Below are 23960 nucleotides of genomic sequence, written 5' to 3' on the forward strand. Positions count from 1 at the left end.
TGTCACCCCACTAGCTCCTGTGCCCTGCCCCAGTCTGTTCCCCCACTATCCCTTTTGAACCCCAGTCTGTGTGAGGTGCCCCCCAGCAGCCCAGTGTGCCCTGCTCTGTCTGTCCGTCCCTGTCTTCCTTCCCTCCCCCTATATCCTGTGTCTCCTTATCTGTCTCCATGGGCAGGGTTTCTGTGGGGAATTCAGCTGTCCTCCCTCTCTGCAGCTGGCTGCTCTGGCCTGTGAGCCAGCTGCCCTTTGTTCTGGTGCCACAGCAGCCCCTGGTGATCAAAAGTAGTAATTGCAGCAGCTCTCTGGCAGAACCTATTTTCTGCAGAGAAAAAAATAATCTGCAGGCAACATGAATTCTGTGTGTCTGCAATGGTGCAGAATTCCCCCAGAAGTACTGTGTACTAGACTTTTGGAAAGGCTTATTGAAGTGGATGTTTTCTAACTGCAGCCTGAACCATTTATTTGCTTGCTACTTTATTGCATCAGCAGAATTGGTGAATGTCGCACCACACAGAATAGTATTTCTGCTTTTTAACCCATCTCCCTGTTACTCTTGTAATGGCTGCATGAGGCATTTACATTGGACCTTAACTGAAATGCAGAAGTTTTATGTCCATTGGGGTGTTCTCTACATGTTGCTCTGGCTTGATGCACCTCATAACCTGTTTAGATTTAACAGTACTTCCGCAGTTGAATGGTTTTATGATTAAGACATTGGACAGGGACTCATGAGATCTGGGTTTAATTCCCGGCTCTGTCACAGATTTGTGTGACCTTGAGCAAGTCACTTAATTTCTGTGTCTCACAATCCCCTTTCTCTCAACCTTTGTTTGTCTTGTTGATTTATATAGTAAGCTCCTCTGGACGGGGACTGTCTTTAGCAATGTAATTGTGGTTCTGATGATGATATGTGTTGGCCACAACCATCCTAATGCTTCTAATAATAAATTAATCTGCCAAATGATTAGTAGTTTTTTTTTTAAATAAACATGCTGTCCAGTTTTTGGCCCTTTCAAAATGTAAGTCAACAGTGCATATTCTACCTAGTGGACAGTGAAGATAGGATGGTGCATGCTGGCAATTGGGATAGGAAATACTGGAAATAAAAACAAAACAAACAAAAAACTGTGTCAGATGGCTTGTATCTTAATAAAAAGAGCAGCTGCTTGTGGCTCTTCAGTGCAGAGATGTTAGTGACTCTTTGTTTTTTCCAGGGAATGCCTGCCAGACACAATGAGAGAAGGATTTATGTAGAATGCATTGATGGTACAAACAAGATTGATGAGCTTAATGCCGCCAGTGGAGCACAGATGCTAAATTATCTGACAATCTTGGTCCTTCGTGCTCTGGGAAGAAGATTAATGTGTGAGAGACCTGACATAATGACCACCTGCACTCTGGGCGGTCTAGCTGTTCTGAGCTGTATTGTGAAATCCAGATCTTCAGTGAATATCCTATGTATGCTGTGTTCTTGGTTTGGTTGCTTCTACTTTCCTAAGGAGCTACGTATTACAGCTAGTTGACCCATCCTCTCGTGGGTTTATTAAGGGAGTACATATTTCGGTGTGTTTTTGTTTGTTTGTTTGTTTTTTCTCCCTGGTACTAAGATTTGGGATACCAGTATTTCCCCATCTGAGAATCTGACATTTTTGGCTAGAAAACTTGGCTGACTAGCCGCTTCTTGCACGTTTGTCCCAATATGTTTACTGTTAATTGGGTGTAGTCCTTTCCTCTTCCTCCATCCTGCAGATTCCTTCTGTTAGGTGGAGACATGCAAGGAGGCCTGGATTAGCCATGATCCTATGTTAATAGTCCCTTGTTTTGATTACTGGGATTATAAGGAGGTTGATCTTGTTGTCTGATGTGGACATGGTCCTTTTTTCCACGGCTTTTTTCAGTGAGGGTGAGAAATTAAGCCTATGTTCCTTCATTTGAGTCTGAAACTAGTGTTCCAGAGGCTGTGTTCACACTGTCTACCTGAATCCCACTACCTTTATTCCCTTAAGACTCCAGATCTTATTAATTAATTTTGTATAATAAGAAACTGCAGACTGGCAAGACTATATACTGTTTGGAGGATAAGTCAGGAAATTCTACTCCGTGTGACCAGATTTTGCGGGAAAAAACTGAAAAATGTTGTTCTGTTTCAGGCATGCTAGTTGTCTTCATGACGTACTCCAAAATTAGGAGAGGAAGGTACTTCAATGTTCTTGCAAGCTTGAACTTTGTTTCTGCCCACCTAATATGATTTAAAGACCTAGGTTGATACTTTCAAATGAAGACTGCCCTTATTTCCTTGAAATAAGGTTGATTATACTGAGTAATTCTAAGTATTCAACCATTAGATCAGGGTCCACCCACAATGTTCCCTCTAATTTTTCCCATCAATGTGCAGAATGAATTTTGCTTTATACACCAATATGGACATGATGTGTGGCGGGGCTGGGGCTGAGAAGTGTGGGAGGGGGCTTATGACTGGGACAGAGGGTTGGTGGGGGGGGGATGAGGGCTCTGGCTGGGGGTGTGGACTTTGGGGTGGGGCCGGGGATGAGGGGTGTGGGCTCTGGGGTGGGGCTGGGGAGAAAGGACTCCCAGCAGCAGCACCTGGGCCGGGGTAGAGCACCTCTCCCCGCAACAGCAGCTCTGGGGCTGGGACCCGGGGGGAGGCGCCTTTCTCCCCACCACAGCAGCTCCGGGGTTGGAGGAGTTAGGTGTGCGGCCCTTGGTGGCACCTTAGCGGGAACTTAGTCCACCTCTCCCTAAAGTATGAGATTTAAAAATAATAAATGTTGGGATCTTTTTATTTGCCATCTAGTTTTTGAACTTTTAGGGTTGAGCTTTTCAAGCTATTCTTCCTGCAACCACAAGTGCTAGAAACCTTATTTATAGAATCTGAGATTTTAATGTAATCACCTGGTTCCAGATGTTGGCGCTTTAAAGACAACACCAAATATTGTGAGACTTGTGTTTAAAATCATGAGTGCTGGCAATGCCGATGACTCTCCCTTAAAATCAAGGTGATCTGTTTTCTTTCTCAAATTAATGAGAGACGATTCATCAGGAAAATATTTCTTCAGACTGAACAGCAGAAGCTCATGGATTTCAAGATCATGACTAGAAGGGTCTTGACTGATGTTTACAGGGCAGGAGCCCCACTGATCAGGGTCATCTTGTTAGAATCAAAGCTTCCAGTGACTGACTCAATTAGTGACCACTTTGTGCCTTTCGGTTGGGCTGCTGTTCCCTTCCTCAGATTAGAAAACTGATTTGTTTAAAAAAGATGGTCATGGATGGAGCGTGAAATGTTAGGAGGGGAGAGAAGCACACAACGGCCTAGCTGAGAACAGAATTGAAGGAAATGTAGGGTGACCAGATGTCCTGATTTTTATAGGGACAGTCCTGACATTTTAGGTCTTTGTCTTATATAGAACCTATTATCCCCCCACCCTCTGTCCTGACACTTGCTCTCTGGTCACCCTAAGGAAATGACAAATGAAATCGAAGTGTTGCAAGGTGACAAGAATTTAGCGATTGCGAAGAGAGAATATGATGTCCAACCGCATGTGGAACACTACACCAAAGAGATGGAAAATACAGCTTTAACAAATAGATCCTGTGTATTTCTTACTGATGGTTGGTTGGTTGTTTGTCTCTTGCTCTTATACAGTGAGCTTCTAGGTACAAGTTACATTAATCAAGCTTATACCGTGCTGTAATAATATTGTACACAAAGCAGAAATCAGATCTCTGCAGTCAGTGGAGGGGAATCTACAGAAGTACCACTACCAAGAGAAATGGCTTGCATGCAATTAATAATCAAAATGTTTACACATGTATAAGTGTAATAGGATCTCTCTCCATCTCAAAAGAGGATTCTGCCATGAGCAGCCAGTCTTTGCATCACTTACGGAGACAGGGCAGTACCTGCTTTGATGACACTTGGGATTTGGGAAGCCTTTTGGACAATGGGATTTTTCATCCCTGGTATAGGTGCATTGGTGCAAGCCCCTACATAAACAATTTACACAATATGTAAATAGATTGAAACCAGGTAAGCTGCATGCGAGAAGTGTGTGCTTGTGCAGCTATGCTGGTGGCTAAAATTCCAGTGTAGACAAGGCGGAAGCTACCATCAGAGTGTTTGCTATCTTTTATGTCCATGTATTTTGCATGTAGTTCCCCAAAGATGAACATTATGGAGAGATGGAAGGAGGTACGCAAATGGTTGTGCTGAAGTTTGCCAACATTAATTCAATTACAATTTTTTTTAAAAAAAAGTGTCTCTTAAATTGTGTTACATGCGAAGAAGCTGAGGTAGGCTGGTAATACTTAAAATTTAGAGCAAAATATAAATGCTCAGAGTGTTGTAAAAACATTAAATAATCGAGCCTCTCAACCCTTCTCTAAGATTGGAAATTACTTCATGCGCCTGACGAGTTAGTATGTTCAAGTGCTTTGCTTATGGCCTCATAGTGAGTCAGTCAGTGATGCAGCAGGGACCAGAATTTAGGCGTTCCTGGGCCCTAGTAACATACTAGATCACAGGCTCTGTTGTCATGCTCTTTCTGCTACCTTGCAACACTACTTTGGTTTTGACATCTAAGAATCTACAGTTTTTCTCATGTAGGATGGGAAAAACTCCCTAAATGTTCCAATATTGTTTCTAGTAATAAAATTTACTATCTGTGGTTGCACGTTAACAGTAATGGGATTGTTACTGTTATGGTAGTCTGGATGTTAAACAGTCAGAGTTTGTGGAAATATCCGTGTCTCAGTTACTTTGACTTGGATATATCTTCAGGATTGTGTTGCAGAGGAAATCAGTCAGTGTGGATAACAAGCAATGAATCTCATGTGCAGAAATACATGGGCTTTTTTTTTTAATATGGAAGTTTTATATGTGCTTGTGAGTTGTGTTGGCTCAAGTGCACCTGCCGACAGAACAGGTATTGTATAGCACAGGCAGTGGCATGCAAGCTTCCATATGTTTTCCTTCGAATGTATGTCTGCCCTGACCTGAAGGGACCACCTTGAGCAGGAAGCCGCTAATTTAGCTCTCCATTCCCATTCAGGCCTTGGCTTTGCTGAGAGTGCCAAGAAGGATACTGTTTATGTGGACCAAGACTGCCATCTTATTTCACAATGTCCCCTTGCTGACCTGACTTGGATTTGAATCTGTGACCTAGAATGCTCTGTATCCAATTACTAATCCCCTGAGCCATCTAGTCTCCCACAAATCTGTAAGTGATACCTTGACCCAAGATGCCAAAGTGAGGTTACAATGAAGGGGGTCACATACTATTGTCACTGATGCTGCACTTCTCTTCCATATGCGGAGTTGATAATCAGCAGCTCCATTTATCATTTGTGCTTCCCCAAAAGCATGTTTAATTTTTCTCAGATCGTTTGCCTATCTCTTGTGCTTCTAGGGATGCTTTTGTAAAAAAACTTCATGTTAAATAGACTTTTTGCTCTATTTGTAGTTCATCTGAAGGTGACCATTTGCCATTGACTTTTTGAGAGGGCATTGTGTGTCGTCTGTTGCTACGGTTATGATCTGGCTGAGAATATCTTGTTAATAAATTCATTTCTGAGTCGTTGTGAATAGTAGTATAATCTTTAAATTTCTGGTTTTCTTTAAATGGGACTTAAAAACAATACTTGCTGCTTCTCTAGTGGTTCTGCAGCAGAGTTCTTTTGTGTGTTTTATAAAAAATGGAATATTAAAAGCGATGTAATTCTGGTGCCACTTTTAGTGCAAGGGGAGAATAAAGATGGCTTATTAGAGAAGTGCACATGTATTAGAGTGTTAGTTTCAGGCCTAGGGGAGGGTATTACAAACAGTAACTGCTCTTCCCCTTGTCCTTCTGTAAAGCTAGGTTTTGATAGTGTACCCAAGCTATTAATTTTACACACACAAAAACAAACATGGGAGATGAATTGGAACGCTATCTTTTAATTTTTACAACCCAATGATTCAGGAAAGCAGCCATGTTATCCTTGACTTTTGTCCTCAAACCCAGTAAAATTTGAGTAAAGGTGTCAAGGTTCCTCCCCCACTCTGAACTCTAGGGTACAGATGTGGGGACCTGCATGAAAAACCTCCTAAGCTTATCTTTACCAGCTTAGGTCAAAACTTCCCCAAGGTACAAAATATTCCACCCGTTGTCCTTGGACTGGCCGCTACCACCACCAAACTAATACTGGTTACTGGGGAAGAGCTGTTTGGACGCGTCCTTCCCCCCCAAAATACTTTCCAAAACCTTGCACCCCACTTCCTGGACAAGGTTTGGTAAAAAGCCTCACCAATTTGCCTAGGTGACTACAGACCCAGACCCTTGGATCTTAAGAACAATGAACAATCCTCCCAACACTTGCACCCCCCCTTTCCTGGGAAATGTTGGATAAAAAGCCTCACCAATTTGCATAGGTGACCACAGACCCAAACCCTTGGATCTGAGAACAATGAAAAAGCATTCAGTTTTTTACAAGAAGACTTTTAATAAAAAATAGAAATAAAGAAATCCCCCCTGTAAAATCAGGATGGTAGATATCTTACAGGGTAATTAGATTCAAAAACATAGAGAACCCCTCTAGGCAAAACCTTAAGTTACAAAAAAGATACACAGACAGAAATAGTTATTCTATTCAGCACAGTTCTTTTCTCAGCCATTTAAAGAAATCATAATCTAACACATACCTAGCTAGATTACTTACTAAAAATTCTAAGACTCCATTCCTGTTCTGTCCCTGGCAAGAGCAGCATCCAGACAGACACAGACCCTTTGTTTCTCTCCCTCCTCCCAGCTTTTGAAAGTATCTTGTCTCCTCATTGGTCATTTTGGTCAGGTGCCAGCGAGGTTACCTTTAGCTTCTTAACCCTTTACAGGTGAGAGGAGCTTTCCCCTGGCCAGGAGGGATTTCAAAGGGGTTTACCCTTCCCTTTATATTTATGACAAAAGGATTGTCAGAAAAATCATGAGCCCATCTTTTATTCAAAAGTCTGCTTGGCAATGCTTTAGTTGGATGCTTACAAGGAATCTCTCATCTTGCTGGCCCTGGAATGTCACCATTGAAGATGGAAAGCATTGAACGTGTTGGAAAAGAAAGCCAATATGTTAATTGTGGCCTGGAATAATGTGTCTAGTGTCCTTACCTGACTTTTGTTTACCTTAGGACTTCAGAACATGGTCTGAGAGTGCATGGCTTGTCTTAAGAGCAGTTGGAAAGCAGCATTTTAAAATGTTTAGACTGATTTTGGCTGTGTTTTGTGGAAGTAAAATGAATTGGTTTGTGACTGTGCTGAATAGGACTGCAAATACATTCCATATCAATAAGGGTATTTTAACCTAAAATAACACTGACTTTTCCCCCATAATGCAGTAACACAAACTAGTGGAAAACTGTGAGAACAAGTTGGACAGAATGTCTTGCTCTCTCTTGTGGTACTATTTCAACTGCATCTGTAGGTAAAAGAGTAAATCCAGTTTCACTGATGTGTGTTGGAATTGCATCTGTTTATGCTAGTGGTTCATTTGATACATACTGTGTGATATAGTGGCCCAATATAATGGGAGAGATGTACACCTATTTTAGATAAGTGCAAACTAACATCTCAAACTCAGAATAGGTTTCTCCTTGCAATCTCATTTTGGCAAAAAATTACCGTTTTTTGATCTGCCTTTATCTACATTTGGATTCTTAATGCAGCAACCTTTCTGTGATTTAGGAATAAATGCCTAATTTATTGTGTGTCTGAAATATTTTTTTTTATTCTGCCTTAATTCATATAATTTAGAGGAAAAAGAGGGGGAGGAAGGCCAGGGGAAGCCCTTTAACCTTATGAAAGCAACTTAAGTTGGAAATTCATGATTTTAATTCCACAGCACATGGTAAATGACCCAAATGGTGAGGTTGTGAATGTGCATCTTAAATCAGTGTTATACGGGGCTCTAAATGAAATCCTCCTTCCAATTCATTATTAACATCTCTGCATGGCTTCTTCTCTGTGAAGACTAAAAATGAAGCTTAAATTAGACTGCAGAAAGATAGTGCTGCTGTTCAAATGCCCATCGTTTGCTGTGAATTAATCAAGTGGTGTGTATGAGAGAGAGAGGGGAAAAAACAACCTGATTGGGAGGTGTTACGTACATTGAAAAGTAATTAAGGGCCCCACCTGCAAGCTGCTTGGGTCCCCCTGCATGGTGCAGCTTGCTAAATAAGGGCCAAAATTAAGATGTAGAGAAATATTATAAACTTTCTCAGAGACAAGAAATGGGGGGAAGGGGATTTCATTTATCTGATTTATGGGTATTTCTTGGTGCTCATCACTGTAGTATCTAAGCATCTTACAAAATGAATTTATCCTTGCAATACTCCTGTGAAGTGGGAAGTATGTCCCTCTTGCAGCAGGAGAAATTAAAGTGCAAATAATAAGTTACGTGACTTGTCCAATATCACAAGTTTGTGGGAGAGTTGTGACTAGAATCCAGACCTTTTGACTTCATTCCAGTAACTTACCTATCAGCCCATCCTAATTCTTTGTCCATTATTGCCCTTAATATAGGCAGAAGGATTCCTGATCATATCTGATAGCAAGAAGTCATCCTACTCTACTATAGAAAGGTGGTGTTTGTTACCATTCTTTTGGATAAATCCATTTGAGGCTTTACTCTGGTAATTTTTAATGATAAACTTGCCCTTCTACCAAAACGCAAATGCAAGAACCAGCCATCTTAGTAAGTATTTTTAAAAACTGGAAAATCCACCAGAGTTTAGATTTATTTTCTCAATCACTGATACGAAGTAGGATTTTTTTTTTGTATTTATGCCAGATTAATGTTATAGAATCTTATTCTGAATAGCCCAGGCACCAAAATTGGTTCTAAATATATTTGTTCTCAGAGAACAGTTTAAATTTATCCTAGAGATATGAAGTCACTTGCTGTAAAAAGACATGAGCGTGTTTCATATAGACTACTTTATTTTTAGCTAGATAAGCCATCCTAATTATATCTTTTTTTTGAACATGAGGCCATGTTGTCATTGATAAATTTTGGATCTTGATATATTTTTGCTAAAATGACCAAAAGCATTCAGGGCTCAAACCTAGGAAATTGTTGCTGTGACTTTCTTTGTTATGGACTCTAATACAAACAAAATGGAAGGTGGAAAAAGAGGAATGGGTATCCTAGTTAAAGCTCAGGACTTTTAGGATTTGGTACATCTGGGTTCTTTTTTTTGCTCTTACAGACTTGATATATGACCTCTTTGCTTCAGATTTCCAGATGTAAAATGGAGATAATTCCTATTTCTGCTTTGTTTATTACTAGTAACTCTGGTAATTTACAATTGATTATACCCCATTTTTAGACTAGCTTTCATGTAAATCTATTATATTTACATCTCAGCTTCAGATCAACCTGATAAACAAGGTAATTTATATATATTTTTAAAAGTCTATTTGCAAGCTAGAGTATATGATCGGTGGTGTTTTTGACAGTACAGATGCATGTTTGATTAAAGATATAAACTCTGTGGCAAAACTTCTTCTTCTTTTCAAACAAGAAATGTGTAAAATGTTCCTTATTAAAACTGATCTTATGTAAACTACAGATCCTGGATCCAGATACCCTTTGACTTTGAGGTGCTCAAAATCCATATATGATTTTTTTTTTTCTGGGTAAGGCCTATTTGTAATTTAAACTTGGCATGTGTAATTGTTACAATTAGTAAAATGGTGAGTTCTGAACTGCTGTCACAATGAGGGCAGATAAGTGACACTTTAAGCACCAAACATACCTATCTGGGGAATCCTACAAAATGTAGTTAATTCTTTTCCTCAGGCTTCCCTGCAATTTCTTCTTCCTCCCACTAGATTTCTGTTTCCTCCATAATAGGATGGGCACTGTGGCATACCCAGAATATCAGACATTCTAGTGCTTCTGGGAATGGCATGATTGCACCCTGCTGGAGTGATGTGTGAGGTGGGTCACGCTGGCTGGGGGTGGCACACACTGAAAAAATGGGGTCCTCCATGCATCCACCAACTGCATGTGAAAATACCAGACAACCATATCCAGTTCTAAATTGCTACTGGACAGGGGGAAGTACTTTAGAAAAACAGGACTGTATGGCTTAAAACTGGATGAATGGCTCCACAAAGCAGCCTCAGAGGTCCAGTGCTGTCGTGACCCTCCCTCTGGCTAATAAGGGCTGGATGTTGCTCCCTGTAGAGCCCCCTCAGCAGTATTCTTTGCATCTGCATGGGGAGATTGCTAAAGACGAATGCGGGGCTTCCTCCCTTCAGCATGGGTCCTATCTCAAAGGGTACGTCTACAATGCAAACACCCCCCGCCGCCCCCCCCCAGAAAAAAAACAACAAAAAAAAACCAGCCAAACTGACCCACTGAGGCTTGCATTATGGGGCTAAAAGTAAATGTGAATGCTACTGCTCAGGTTGAAGCATGGGCTCTGAAGCCTGTCAAGGGGGGTGGATGTGAGAGCCTGGGCTCCAGCCTGAGCAGTAATGTCCATTTTAGCCCCATAGTGCAATCCCTGGAAGCCTGAGCCAGTTTATCTTGAACTCTGAGATTTGCTGCCATGTCCCTTTCCCCCCGCCCCCCTTCTTTCAATGTAGATGTACCATAAGAGTTTTGTACTGCTGCCCATCACCATAGTATCTGAGCACCTTCCATGTAAAATCAGTAGTGATAGTGAGGTCCTGAATGAATTTCATGGAATCTCTCTCTCTTTTTTTAAAGGGGTAAAATCCCTGCTTGGGGTATAGGGCTTTTGTTGTTTGATTTCTGTTTGTTTCCAATTGGTGGTGGTTTTTGTTGTTGTTGTTGTGTTTTTTTTTTTTTTTTTTTTGGAAAAGGGGGTGATTGAATAGAGTGTCATTCTTGCTATGATGGAAATCTGAGACTGAAAGCTGAGGGTATGTTTACACTCCAATTAGACACCCAAGGCTGGCCCGTGCCAGCTGACTCAGGCTTGTGGGTCTCGGGTTAAGGGGCTGTTTAATTGCAGTGTAGATGTTCAGGCTCAGGGTGCAGCCCGAGTTCTGGGACCTTCCCATCTCGAAGGGTCCTAGAGCCTGGGCTCCAGGCTGAAGTCGAATGTGTACATTGCAATTAAACTGCCCTGTGAGCCCAACTCAGCAGGCATAGGTCTTCTGCAGGTGTCTAATTGCAGTGTAGATATACCCAGAGACGTATTCTACTTAAGTAGGACATGATTGTCTACCAGTATGATCACAAAGAAGGGAGAAGGATGTATCTTGGAATGGAGTGTAATTTGGAGTAATAGGGTAAAATTACACAGAAGGAAAATTTAAGTTAAACAGTTTCCTAACAAAGACCAGTTACTGTGGAATAGCTACTCCAGGGAAGTTTTGGAAATTTCAGCACTTGGGACACTTAAAACTGGACTAAGCACAGGAGGTTGAACTGTAGAGAACACTCCTGCACTGGTAAGGGGATGGATTAGATGACCTAAAACAGTTTATACATCTGTAACTCTTGACAGTTGACACTAGGCTTACACTATCAAAATTTATGAATGGTGAAGACTGCATGTTCTGTTCACTTAGTGCATTTAGCGGTTGAAGCTTATGGAAAGGTTGGGCACTTAAAGAATTTACTTTTATCAGTTAGCTATTTAAGTTGGCTTCATTGTATTATGGAGACTTTTTATGTTCATGCAAATTTAACACCATTAATTTGGGCTTGAGTAGGGACTGGGAGTGGCTGGTTCATTACAAAAGCAGCTTTGCCTCATGGAATTGACACCTCGTCATCTATTATTGGGAGTGGACTACATCCACCCTGATCAAATTGGCCCTGTCAACACTGGTTCTCCACTTGTGAGGTAACTCCCTTCCCTTCATGTGCCATTATATAATGCCAGCATCTGTAATTTTCACTCCATGTATCTGAAGAAGTGGTGTTTTACCCACGAAAGCTTATGCCCAAATAAATCTGTTAGTTTTTAAGGTGCCACCAGACTCCTTGTTAAATCTGAGGAGTGACTTCTAGAACTTCTATTTCTAGATTGCAAACTATTCCACTGTATCAACAATTTCATGGTATAAAATTTCTGTACTCTTTGAACATGTTACAAAAGGTTAAAGATTTTTTCTGCAGAGAATGAAAGTTACAAATTGCACTGCAGCTATGTGCTAGATTCCAGCAACCCTAGCGAAATACTCAAGTCTGCTGTGTGGGCTGTCAAGCTATTTCCTGACTTGAATTGCTCTGCGGTGCCTGTTTGTATGTAATTGCTTGGTCTCATTTATTTTTTGGTTGAGGATTAGGATTATTATCAGGATTTAATAGTTCATGGGAAATGCTGTTGGCATACATAGATTATGGTATTCCAGAAAGATTATGAGCTGAGTAATTAATTTAGTTACCTGTAAAACCTTTTCTTACACCTGTCTTTAAATCTTATTTATTGTTAGATGTATTTATTTTTTTTTTAAATAAAGAGCAGTTACAGTCAGAAAATGTCCTGACTAAAAAAGGCACATCCTTACTCAGTAAAACCGCTGGCTCTTCCTTTTTATTTAATCAAATTTGTTTACTTTCCAGACAAATACATTTTTAACCTCTTTTTAATTCTGCTGGCACTCTGAAGCTAACATAGCTATGAGAGAGTGAGATGGGTTCTGTTTGTTGTTGTGCATCAGCAGGAATTGTAAACTAAGATTCAATTGTAGAATCTGTATTATTGGTGAAAAAGAACCCATTTAGACTTTCAGATCCCAGACTGACTTAGGAGGGAAGGCTGTTAGCCCTTTCTACTTGTGAATGGAACAAATTTGATATAGCAGTTATGATGCAATCAACGTGGTCCCGACACTTAAAATTTTGAGATGGCATCAGCCTTACTATTTTGACACTAATATAGGCCAGGAAGATGACATGAAATACTTGTTCTCTTCTTGGCAATAATACTAGTACTAGAGATGGGGTGGCTGAGTTAAAGATTGAGTGCCTCTGTAATGGGGTTCATGCTGTGCCCCCCCTTCAATGAGTTAGGGACACTTCAGTCTGGTGCAACATCTGTGCTCTTTATTCTCAAAAGGTTTCCCACTACCAGTTCCCAAGTATATACAGACTTCACAGCTACTTTGCCTACAACAGGCCTGGCCAGCAACAGACTAGGAGGCTCCTACTGCCTTCTGTGCCTGACCTTTCTCTTTCCCTTCCCCCCCCCCCCCCCTTCTCTGCCTTCCTCCCAGCCTTTATAGCCAGGCTAATAAGACTGCCTGGCTGCACCTACCAAGGGGCTATTTACCCCTTGTTTGGGGCTGGAGTGGTAGGAGCTGATTAAGGGCTTCTCAACCAGCACCCTCCCACAGCCTCGAATAATACATTGCTTTCCACTCTCCATAAAATTTATGTTCTTATGTTCCCTTTCAGGCATGCAACAAATATTCTTTTCTTGTTTGTGTTGTATGTGAATGGTGTCATTTTTTAAGTATGCATATTTGAATGCTCTGAGATATTATACGTATAATGAAGTCATATGATCATCTGTTAGAACTTTCTCTATCCTGGTGAATATACTTTGCTTGATATGTTAAACCCAGTTATACATTATTAATTTTAGCATCAACAACAAAAATCTCTGACCTGAATTAGCAATGATGCAGAATAATGACCAAGTTTTCTCCATAGTCATAGTGAACGCAATCCAACTGGTAAAGACAACTATGTGGTCTAACTCCTCTGAGAGGATCAAAAGGATTTGGTGCCACTAAATGATTGGCTGACAGTAACTATCAGAGTCACATCTCTGAATGCACCTCAAAGGCATTGTCTGGACTAGTGGGGGGAGGGGGGGAGGAGGGTAGTGGCTCATTTAAGAGTCCCCGCTCCCTTGATGGTTGTGAGTGGGAGGTCACTGGGAGAGGGGGCCCCATCACCTGAGTGGGGATGGGGGACGGCTGTCAAAGCTCAGGTAAGCCATTGGCTCCTGCAAATGTGGGGGAGGGTATATTAAATCCTGTGCTTCCAGAGTCTAGCCTGAGTCCCCTCACATCTCCAGATCAGTAGCTCAACCCTCAGGAGCTCTTTCCCATCCTGATGGCAGAGACTACCTGCAAGAATGAAGTCCCGAGTGAGAGAGGTGATTCTAAGGGATAAAGCAGGCAGTGATCTACAGTGGTAACTGCCAGTTCTTCAAATCACTAGAAATACAAGGTGGATGAAATTTGAGTGTTGGTGTTTGGAGCCAGCCAGCCATTCAGGGGCAGCTAGATCTCTGGAACCTTGGTTCTTGACCAGTTTGACTTGTTGCCAAGCAACTAACATCTTGAACATTCAGGTTGACATTATGGAGGAGTTTACTTCACTTTATTTGAAGGCATGGGTTTGTCCTCTGAGTTGTTGACACTTCACTGTGCATTGTTATGGCTACTGCAAGGATAGCCTCTATCAGGGTTAATAAGGGGATCAGCAAGGAAGGATTTAGATAGGGCTTTGGAATTTGAGGATCTGCAATTTGGGGGAGAGATGTGAAACTCTGATTCTGAGAGTGTCAAAACAATAAGGAATGGTGAGGTGCATGTTGGCAAGGTGAATAACCGTACTATGAGAGTATGGGGAGCTGGGATTTTCCCAGTCAAAGCAGGACAGATTTGCTTAGTATTGGATGCTGGTGTCAAGCTGCTCGCTCTTCATGGGGAAGAGAGTTACTTCAGAAAAGGAAACTTCAGTTCATGGTCATGTCAGAGAGTGCATGCTGTTGAGGTTCCCTGGTATAATGGGATCCCATTCGTTCGGGGTTGCACTGGTTACATCCACAGCACAGCTTGGAATGGGAGCCCAACAGGTTATTCCTAGCTATTGGTCTCATCCAAATGAATATAAGGGTGTATGGAGGCTCCCTGTGTTGAGGTTAATTCAGTGGCTTATATTTCAACTTCCTTCCTTCAGGATTGCTTGAACAGGTCACAGTTGATAATTGGATGTGCTGGTATAATATTTTGGTTTAGCCCACAGGTGGGTGGCCAGTTCCCCCTGGAAGTTCACTGATAGGCCTCATTAGTGAGGTAGCTCTTGAGTTGGCGTGGATACAGGGGCACGCTACAGGGAGCAAGGGAATGGGTCATGAGCTGGTGTTCAGGTCTGCGGGCACAGTATTGTGTATTGGGCCCACAGGCGGGTGGCCAGCTCCCCTGGAGTTTCACAGCTCAATCTTGGTGGCAAGGTGAATCTGAGTTGGCATCAAAAGAGGGATGTGCTTTGGAACCAGCTGATGCCCCTCTTTTAGGAGACCTTAGCAGGCAGGAAGTAGCCACCTGCAATGAGTTTTCATCTATATGTACAATAATATTTGGTAATTTGTTAGGGATCTGACTTAATAGCCAGGGCACAGAAATTTAGGCCAGTTCCAAGATTTTTTCCCCTAGGGTCACTGTAGACTGGTCTGATACGCTGCAGTGGAGGGTGTGGCAGGAAGCTGCCAGGTTTCTATGAGTTGACGAGGCCAGAAGACGTGTGAAGTATTGGGAATGGGGAGTTTTGGTAATCCCCCCACAAAAATATTGTAGTTGCTACCTGAGTTATCCAGGCACAGTACCCTTCTCCAACTGGGGAGAGGATCTAGTGTGTCTGATGTTAGGGCAGAAACTGTTAACTGAGAGCCCTGTTGGGTATTTGGCCATGCTAAGAGCTGGTGCCTCCTTTGGCAGGTGTCCAATGCAAGTACTCATCCCATAAAGAATCCAGCTCCCTGATGGATCAGAAATTGAAGGGGAATTGGGGGAAGGCATACTCTAAAGAAGAGGCGGAATGGAACTGGGGCTTCTGAGTCTAGTACAGTGAGGGGACAACCCGCTTTCTAGTACAGGTGAGGAGGCTGGTGGAGTCCCAGCAATGGATGGAGGACCAGCACTGTGGGACTGATGGCAGCCCTCCACCTGGTGGAAGCAATTATGGAAGGAACCATGACCTGCACAGTCTGACTCACTGCTGGATAGTTCCCAGCTGAATTAATTTACTAAAGATGTGGCCTAATTCAGTGGTTCTCAACCAGTGGTACAGGTACCCCTGGTGGTTCGCAGAGCTCTTCCAAGGGGTACATTAATGCATCTAGATATTTACCTAGTTTTACAACAGGCTACATAAAAAGCACTAGCAAACTAAAATTTCATACAGACAATGACTTGTTTATACTGCCCTATATGATATATACTGAAATGTAAGTATAATATTTATATTCTATTTGATTTATTTTATAATCGTATGGTAAAAATGAGAAAGTAAGCAATTTTTCAGTAATAGCATGCTGTGACACTTTTCTAGTTGTTTATGTCTGATTTAGTAAGCAAGTAATTTTTAAGTGAGGTGAAACTTGGAGGTATGCAAGACAAATCAGACTCCTGAAAGTGGTCACTAGTCTAGAAAGGTTGAGAGCCACTGGCCTCACTAAATCACATCCCTTGTATCTTGTCTGTCTTTCCATGTGTCTTGCCATCTCTTTCCCTGTTCTTGCTCTTTACTCTTGATGAGCTGAAGTGCTGCTGTTGCCCATAGACTCTAGATTTGTACCTCTGGGAGCAGAGGGCTCTTAGTGAAAGGCACTATTCTCTGTACTTTTATCCTTGCTTCATTCTTGAAAACAGCAAAATAGCTGGATGGGTCTTTCCCTGCAATTGCAACTCTGGGCTGCTGCAGGCTGTGTCAGGCCCAAGCACTTGAACTGAGAGCAGAGAGTCTTTCTCTTCTTGCTGGAGAAAGCTGCCTGATTTAAACACAGACAAAGTTGAGGAGGAAACTGCCTGATTTGAACGCAGAGGGGTCAAAAGCCAGTTCTGCAGGGCAGGGGTTAAGGAGCACCGATTGGGACAAAAGCCTGGGATGGGGAGCGAAAACTATCTGGAAGCTGGGGGCAGGGGAGGAGTGCCGGGGAGGGAAAATGGGACCACGAGTTGGGAGTGGGGTTGGGGACTGGGATTGGGACTGCTTCTCCAGTTTTTCTTGAGTGGGTCCTGCAGGAGGGTGCTCCCCACCCACCCCTCACTTCTGGCCCACAGAAATTAATCATTGGGCCCCTGCCCTGTGAGCCTCCCTGGACACACCCAATATGCCACCTGAGCTGCCTGCACAACATTCAGCCAGTCTGTCTCTGAGCTTAATCCAGAGAATATCTGTATATGGTCATGCTTCATAATATCCACTTCCTCGCCCTTGTGTCCTTCCCCAACACCAAGTGGCCAGACCTCTTACCACCTCAGAAGGACGAGGAACTCCAGTGGGCCAGCCTGTACTCCACTCTGGTTCTATGGCCCTCTGGGGCTACTAGTTGGTGGCTCCTCTATGGAGTTGTGAACATGGGTGTGCACCTGTTGTGATTCACAAACTCCCCTGACACCTGTCCCTTGTGCTGCAAGAAGGAGACCCTGGTGCACATCTATTTAGCGTGTCAGGTTGCAGCCCTTCTTCCGGCTCCTCTAGAACCTTCTACTGAGGTTCTGGCTGCATTGTTCCCCACACCTCCCGATGTATGTACACCCTATTTGTGGCCCTAAAAAATTGCAGGATCTCCTCATCAGTCTCTTCCTGGCATTGATTAAGATGGACATCCATCCAGGAGGAGGAAGCTGCACACGGGGTGCTCTGCATATGCAGAGCCTATTTCTGATCCCTTGTCTGCTCTCATATCCTCGCAGAATTCCTCTGGGTAGTGTCTGACATCTTGGATACCTTTGAGGAGTTGTGGGCACTGTCTGGGGTTCTCTGTTTGATGTCCCCTTCTGGTTCCTTAATTTTTCAGCCTTTGACCTCATTCCCATTCCTGTTTTCTCCTTTGTCCCCCATAATCAGTTGGAACCTGGATAGAGTGGTCCCTCTGCCTTCGTTGAGGGGGAGTACCTTTAGTTATGGGTGGGCTTAGACCCACCTGTACAAGTACTTCAAATAGTACAGACTTTCCATCTTCAGGAAGATCTGAGGGGTCCTGCTGTATTAATTTAGATGGAATAAATGGGCAAAAGTCCTTGCAAAACCCAGTCACTATTCCACAGTATAAAGAAGATTTGGGGTTTGGTATACGGAGACCTCAGCCCGCTTAATGCTATTGGAAAGCCACCATTAAAAATCCTTCTAACTTTTTATTAAAGATACAGAAAAGGAGGGAAACCAGTTACAGCATTTGAAATGTAAAATATTAAGTAAGGCTTTCATTTTAACAATATCCCTTGTTCCTTTCTCTTTACCTGGAGAAAGTTTTTAGATGGAAACCTCCCCTTGTTTGACAGTCTTTTAGAGGGTATCAAAGATGGTAATCTCTTTTCCCCAAAAGGACAGTTAAGGTTTGAGGTGGGCTGGAGCAGTTGTTGTTGCTGTTAGTCTGATCACATTTCATCTCAAGTTAGTGGTTGAGATTCATCTGGAGCTGGCAGAGGGTGGCGATGTTATCTGGGTCCCCCTCTCTCCCCTGGTCTGGTCAAGATATCTCTTCGGATTAGGATAAAGAAGCTTCTGAGTTCCAGAAGATGGTGAAGGTAGCAGCCAGGATGGTGAGGCTTGCTTCAGTAGCCTACAACTGTTATTTTATCTCTTCCTCAAAAAAAATTTTTAAGGTTGCAAAAAGGGGATGCTGATTGGAATAGCTCATCCTCTTATTATTTATTGTCAACAAATTAGGCCTAATGTCCGACACACCAATTTTGGTTCATTATTTTCCAGTTCCCCATCCGTTTATACAAGCATGATTTCAACACTGTCCTTGAATTTTCTTAAGGCCTATGATCTTCGGACTAATTTAGTCTCTCCATGTTCTCTTTTACTTGCTTGTATCATTCTTTATTGAAAATGTCTTGACCTATTTTCCATGGTAAATACATAAGCAGGCAGACGTTGTAGCCCAATTGTCACAATAATCTTGGGAAAAAATATACGATCATGTAATTGAAGAATGTGTTGTCATGCATATACATAAGGGGTCTGAATTAAGGTTGTAGACTACCTTAATTCTTGCATTTCCTAACTTTTGAGTGCTTGGTGTTGGAGTCTTAATGTTCCTTTAACATAGGTTTTGTGTGTGTGTATGTTGCTGTTACAAGTTAAAGTGAGCTCACATTAGTCCCTTTTATAAAACATTTGCCACTTGTATCTTTTTTTCACATGTAGAAAAAAACAAAGCAAAGGTGTGAAGAGTTTATATATATGATACTTTTAAACATTCCAAAGGCAGCTGTGCACAATGTTAAGATTAAACCTGAAAACGAACAGGTGTGGGAGGAGCTCATGGTAGGGGGTGGATGGTAGCCTAAAGAAGGGGTGTGCGGGGGATAGAGGAGTTGGAGAACCCTGTTTAAACTATCTTAAATGTAATTTATAAACTTTTCCTAGAGAGAGCACTGTCCATTGAATTGGATGGATTGGGACGCATTCTTTAATAGCTCCAGAATTTGGCTACCAGTAACAGTGTTTGGTAGAGATTACTTTATACCAAAGCCCTGGATCTAAAGAGCTCCTTACTCTAGGAGTTTGAATGATTGCCCAAACTTGTGCCTTGAGTCCATCTCTAATTTTAGTGTGTGCTTTCAGGGATACCTCATAAGGTCAGAAGTGAATGGTTCTAGACAGCTGTGATGAATCTTGCAGTCTAATTTTCTTTAGTTATTTATTGTTGCTATTAGTATATCATTTTTGAAGTTCTCCTTTCTAAAGTGCAAGTGATCATCTGGGTTGAAAATTAATGTGGTGAGGCTGCTAGAAGTGATATAAAATAAATTAGCTGGCATTTTTTTCAAAAGAACTGTATGAGGTAATTTAACCTACTTGGCACTTTTTGAGCTGTTTGCTCATACTCTTTTACTTTTTAGTTTGATCAATAAAATGATTTAATGTTTGTAACTTGCAGATGGTGCTTGTGGTGAAATTTCCCCTTTCAGCTGTGTACAGCAAAATTGTGATAATCTACCTGGGTTCTTGAAGATCTCTGACATTTTTGTTGTTGAGCGCTCATGAAAGAGCTGGATTGATTGCCCTGGAGACTGAAGTTCTCTGTGTACATGGTAACAACATGGTGGAAGGTCTGCCATATTGCTTGGCTAATGGGCCTCAACCCTAACCAGGGGCAAATGTCTCTGTGGGTGAGAGGGTAGTTCAGGCTCCATCATCATTCAGTCCTTCCTCAGCCATTCTGCTCACGGCCTGCCTTACATGGGGAAATTAACCAGGATCGCTATTGTGGATTAAATTGAAGTGGGGAAAAAATGTCCTTTTTTCTACTCAGGAAGTTATTCCAGAATAGCCATAGCACTTTAAATTCACATCCTACCCTATTCCAGAATAACTTCCCAGTGTAGATAAGCCCCTACGATATCAAAAAAGGGGATCGTGCATGTGCATGAGAGAGAGATGGAAACCTATTAACTAGAAACTGGATGAAGGCAACTACATTCATTTCACATAGGCTACTCGAGATCTGTGCTTTGAGACTATACCGTGCATGCTTTATTACAACAGGTCAGTACATAGCTTTATGTGCCTCCAACTTTTTAAAAAATGATTGGTAATATATATTCTTATCTACAGTATTTCATATCTCAAGGATGAGATTTTTCTAATATATTTTATATTTATCTTGTATGTGTTTTACTGTAGTTTAAGAAGTGAATGTTCAGAGTTATGGAGATGTCAGGTACATAGCTTAAAATAAATCGGTGCAACAAGAAAACAGTGAGTCAAGCACAAATATTTGAACAGATGGCAGATGTGATTGCATGATTGACATGAGTATGACCATTATGTCAGATTTAGCCATTGATCAGTTACTTGGAGATCCCTGTAATGCTGTTTCAGAACAAATACTGTATTTTGGATTGGAAGTATTGCATTCTTTGATGGAAAGAGAGAGAAGAATTGGCTTCTGTTCTTCATGGCATTTAACTGAAGAAATCTTATTTTAAAAGAAGATAGCATCCTCAGATATCAGTGAAAACAAGTAAATGCTAAGCTATCTAAGCTTCTGTCTTAAAAATGATTTACTTTTTAATGTCTTCCACATCGAAGGTTCATTTCAGATTAGCTGACATGTATTTCTTTGTAACCAATCCCATGTTGCTGCCAGAAGGAAGAAAAAGCAGAGTCCATTTTGTTAATGCATGCAAATCGTTTTTCCCCTTACTTATTCACGTATTTTTCAGTGCACCATTTGCCATGGTACTTAGAAGCCGTGGCTAACTTTGTTTCTGTGGCAGAATCATCCTCTGCAACCTGATAAAATCCCCAAAGCCAAATGTTTTTTTGTTTCATTTTTGTTTCGTTTCATAAACACATGCTTCACTTTGTAATCATATGTTTCTAGCACACACAAAAGCATTCATATCTTTCAAGCTGAAAATCTTTGTAATTCTTCAAGTAAAAGACCAGTCTACTAACTGGCTAGACCTTCTGCTCCTGGGCTTCTTTCTTTGGTTACTGCTATGCTTCAGCTTATTTGCATTTTCAGCACTTAGCTGAAGCCCAGCTATTTTCTTTCCACATAATCAAAATGTGCTAACAACACTCAAGATTGATATGGGGCTAGTTAGACAGCAGTGCAGGGCTTTTAAAACATGATGATGATTTGAATTCATTTGGTCTGTCTTCAGTGATCTTTACCCTAAGGTTAGAATGGTAGGAAATTGTGATGAACTTTGACACAGATTCCTTTTCAATCATAGATTGGGTTAGAAATATGGATCTTCTGTCTTAAATTCTGGAAGAGAGGGGGAAGCGCTCAGGATTACATTAGTCACATTTTAGCCCATTGTTTCCTACCACTTTCTTTAACTTTATCCAATTAAATGAGCTAAATATGTAGGAAATTTGAGGGCAACATGTGCCACTCCATTTTTGCTAATGACTGGGAACAGACTTTGAGACACTAGATGTGTTGTTTATTCATTGTTTGTTCACTGAAACACATCATTTCTGTTGCATTGGACATCTTCCCTAATTTAAACAGCCATGCCTTTTATCAGGGTGCCTATTAAATGGGTTCTGCCTTCTTTTTGCTTTGGCTATAGGTTTTTATCATTTTCTAAAACATTATTTTGTGTTTGTTTTTTTTAATTTCAGCAGGCAAAACCTTATGTCTTTGACAGAGTGTTACCACCAAACACGACCCAGGAACAAGTTTATAATGCCTGTGCCAAGCAGATTGTTAAAGGTAAGTGATGTCACAATTGCTCTCTATTACAGCAAATGTAAATGTTAGGTTTTTTTCCTGGATTTAACTATAAAAGCTGTATTGTTCCATTTATATTGGAGTTCAACCCCTGGTAGGAACAAGCTTCTAAATGAGTTGTAGAAGCGGTTTCTGCTAACGTAGGTTAAACACAGTTTGTTTAGTGAGCGTGGAATCCTTTTAAAACACTGTCGGAAACTATTTTCTCCACTAGGTAAAACAATAGGAAAACACCTCGTCTAGAAAATGGCTTTCTAAAATTGGTTTACGTGTTTTTGTCTGCTGTACTGTGACTAAGGAAACTGTATTTTAAACCCATGTTAGCAGGAACTGATTTCGAAAAAAAATCCCACAAAACAGTCGTAGAGACTGCTTTCTAAAAACTTTCCTAAATGTGGGCAGGACCATAGGACAGGACCTGGTCACCTATCCAACTGAAGATGAGTGGCTTCAAGAAAGATGAGAAACTTCAGTTTTGCTAAAAGGATGGAGATCAGCTGCTGCTGATGTACTTTACTAGAACAACTTATGGCCTCAAAGATGTCTCTTGTTTAAGAACATGAAGGGCTTGATTCTGCTGCTATTTCCATTAAAGGGAATTAAACACATAAAAAGCGTACATCTACACTGTAGCTGGGAGCATGCCTCCCAGCCTAGGTAGACAGACGTGCATTAGTTCTGCTCAATCTAGTATACTAAAAATAGCAGTGTGGACTTTGAGGCATGGGTAGTGGCATGGGCTAGCCACCAAGGTATGAGCATGCCTGACCCCCTGAGTTTGAGCTTGGTTGGCTAGCTCATTAGCATACTAGCTCAAGTAGAGCTTGCATGTGTGTGAGTGCCTGCCTGGGCTGGGAGTCATGCTCCAAGCTGCAGTGTAGACGTACTGTAGTGACTGTCAGATTGCACATCTGCATCTGAAAAACAAAATACTAGAAGTCGTTTCAGTTTTATGATTTAACTTGAAAACCCTGAACTTATTCGACACCCACTAAGGTTGTGATCCAGAGGTGCTGAGCAGTAGCAGGTGGCCATGTAATTATTCAGTACCCCTCAGGGTCAGCCCAGATCTGTTTCATAATGGCAAATAAGACACCCAGGTTGATGATTGTGCTTTTTGGATGTTGAAATCACTTGACAGCCTTGCTTGAAGCTTTTTAACGCTCCTTTAGGGTGTTATAAACTGTCCAGAGGTGCATTGGCTTGTTGTTTAATGCAGTGTTACTCTCAGTGTGAGGCATGCTCCCTAGGGGTGTGAACGGCTGGCTGGGGAAGTGTGGACAGACCTCTTGGTTATTCTCCAGAGTCTCACTCTCCTCCCCCCCCCCCCCAATGAAAGCTGTGTCTTCAGCTGTTATGGTTGTAAAGGAAATCTTCAAAACATGAAGTGAGTGTAACAGATGGATATCCATCTACCCGAGTTCATAGAGAGCCTGAAATAACAGCTCTGAGGTATGAACTGCCTCATTCTTTTTAGTGGGGTTTAACTCCGATGCCAGTGATGTTGTTTTAAATATCAACGTTAACTATTTCACAGCTCAAGGTTTTTTTTTTTTTTTTTTTTTAAAAATTGGTATCCTGTTATGAAGGTCTACACCCAATGCTTTCCAAAGGAGGGGGCCCAATTGTAGGGATTGTGTAAATTGGGAAGGGTCTGCCTTTAACAACACAATGGGAGTTGGGTTGGGGAAGTAGGGAAGCGATTGGTTTCATTTTCCGGAACTGGGGCTCAGCTTTCAAATGTTTTTGGAAAACGCTGGTTTAAT

At 41.7% G+C, this 23960-nt stretch overlaps 1 protein-coding gene across 3 annotated transcripts in view; it reads left to right on the top strand.

The window, feature by feature from the left end:
- Window positions 1–23960, top strand: part of KIF5C (kinesin family member 5C) — a 144885-nt gene that overhangs the window by 19409 nt on the left and 101516 nt on the right. For 2 of the 3 annotated variants that reach the window (XM_084643821.1, XM_084643820.1), the window contains exon 2: window positions 22086–22176. In XM_084643821.1, coding sequence (XP_084499947.1) covers window positions 22086–22176 — 91 coding nt within the window. The remainder of the gene's footprint in view (window positions 1–22085; window positions 22177–23960) is intronic. The other variant, XM_084643822.1, reaches the window with a different exon arrangement.

The sequence above is a fragment of the Lepidochelys olivacea genome (assembly GCF_965140295.1).
Source record: "Lepidochelys olivacea isolate rLepOli2 genome assembly, chromosome: 11".
Classification (NCBI taxonomy): Eukaryota; Metazoa; Chordata; order Testudines; family Cheloniidae; genus Lepidochelys; species Lepidochelys olivacea.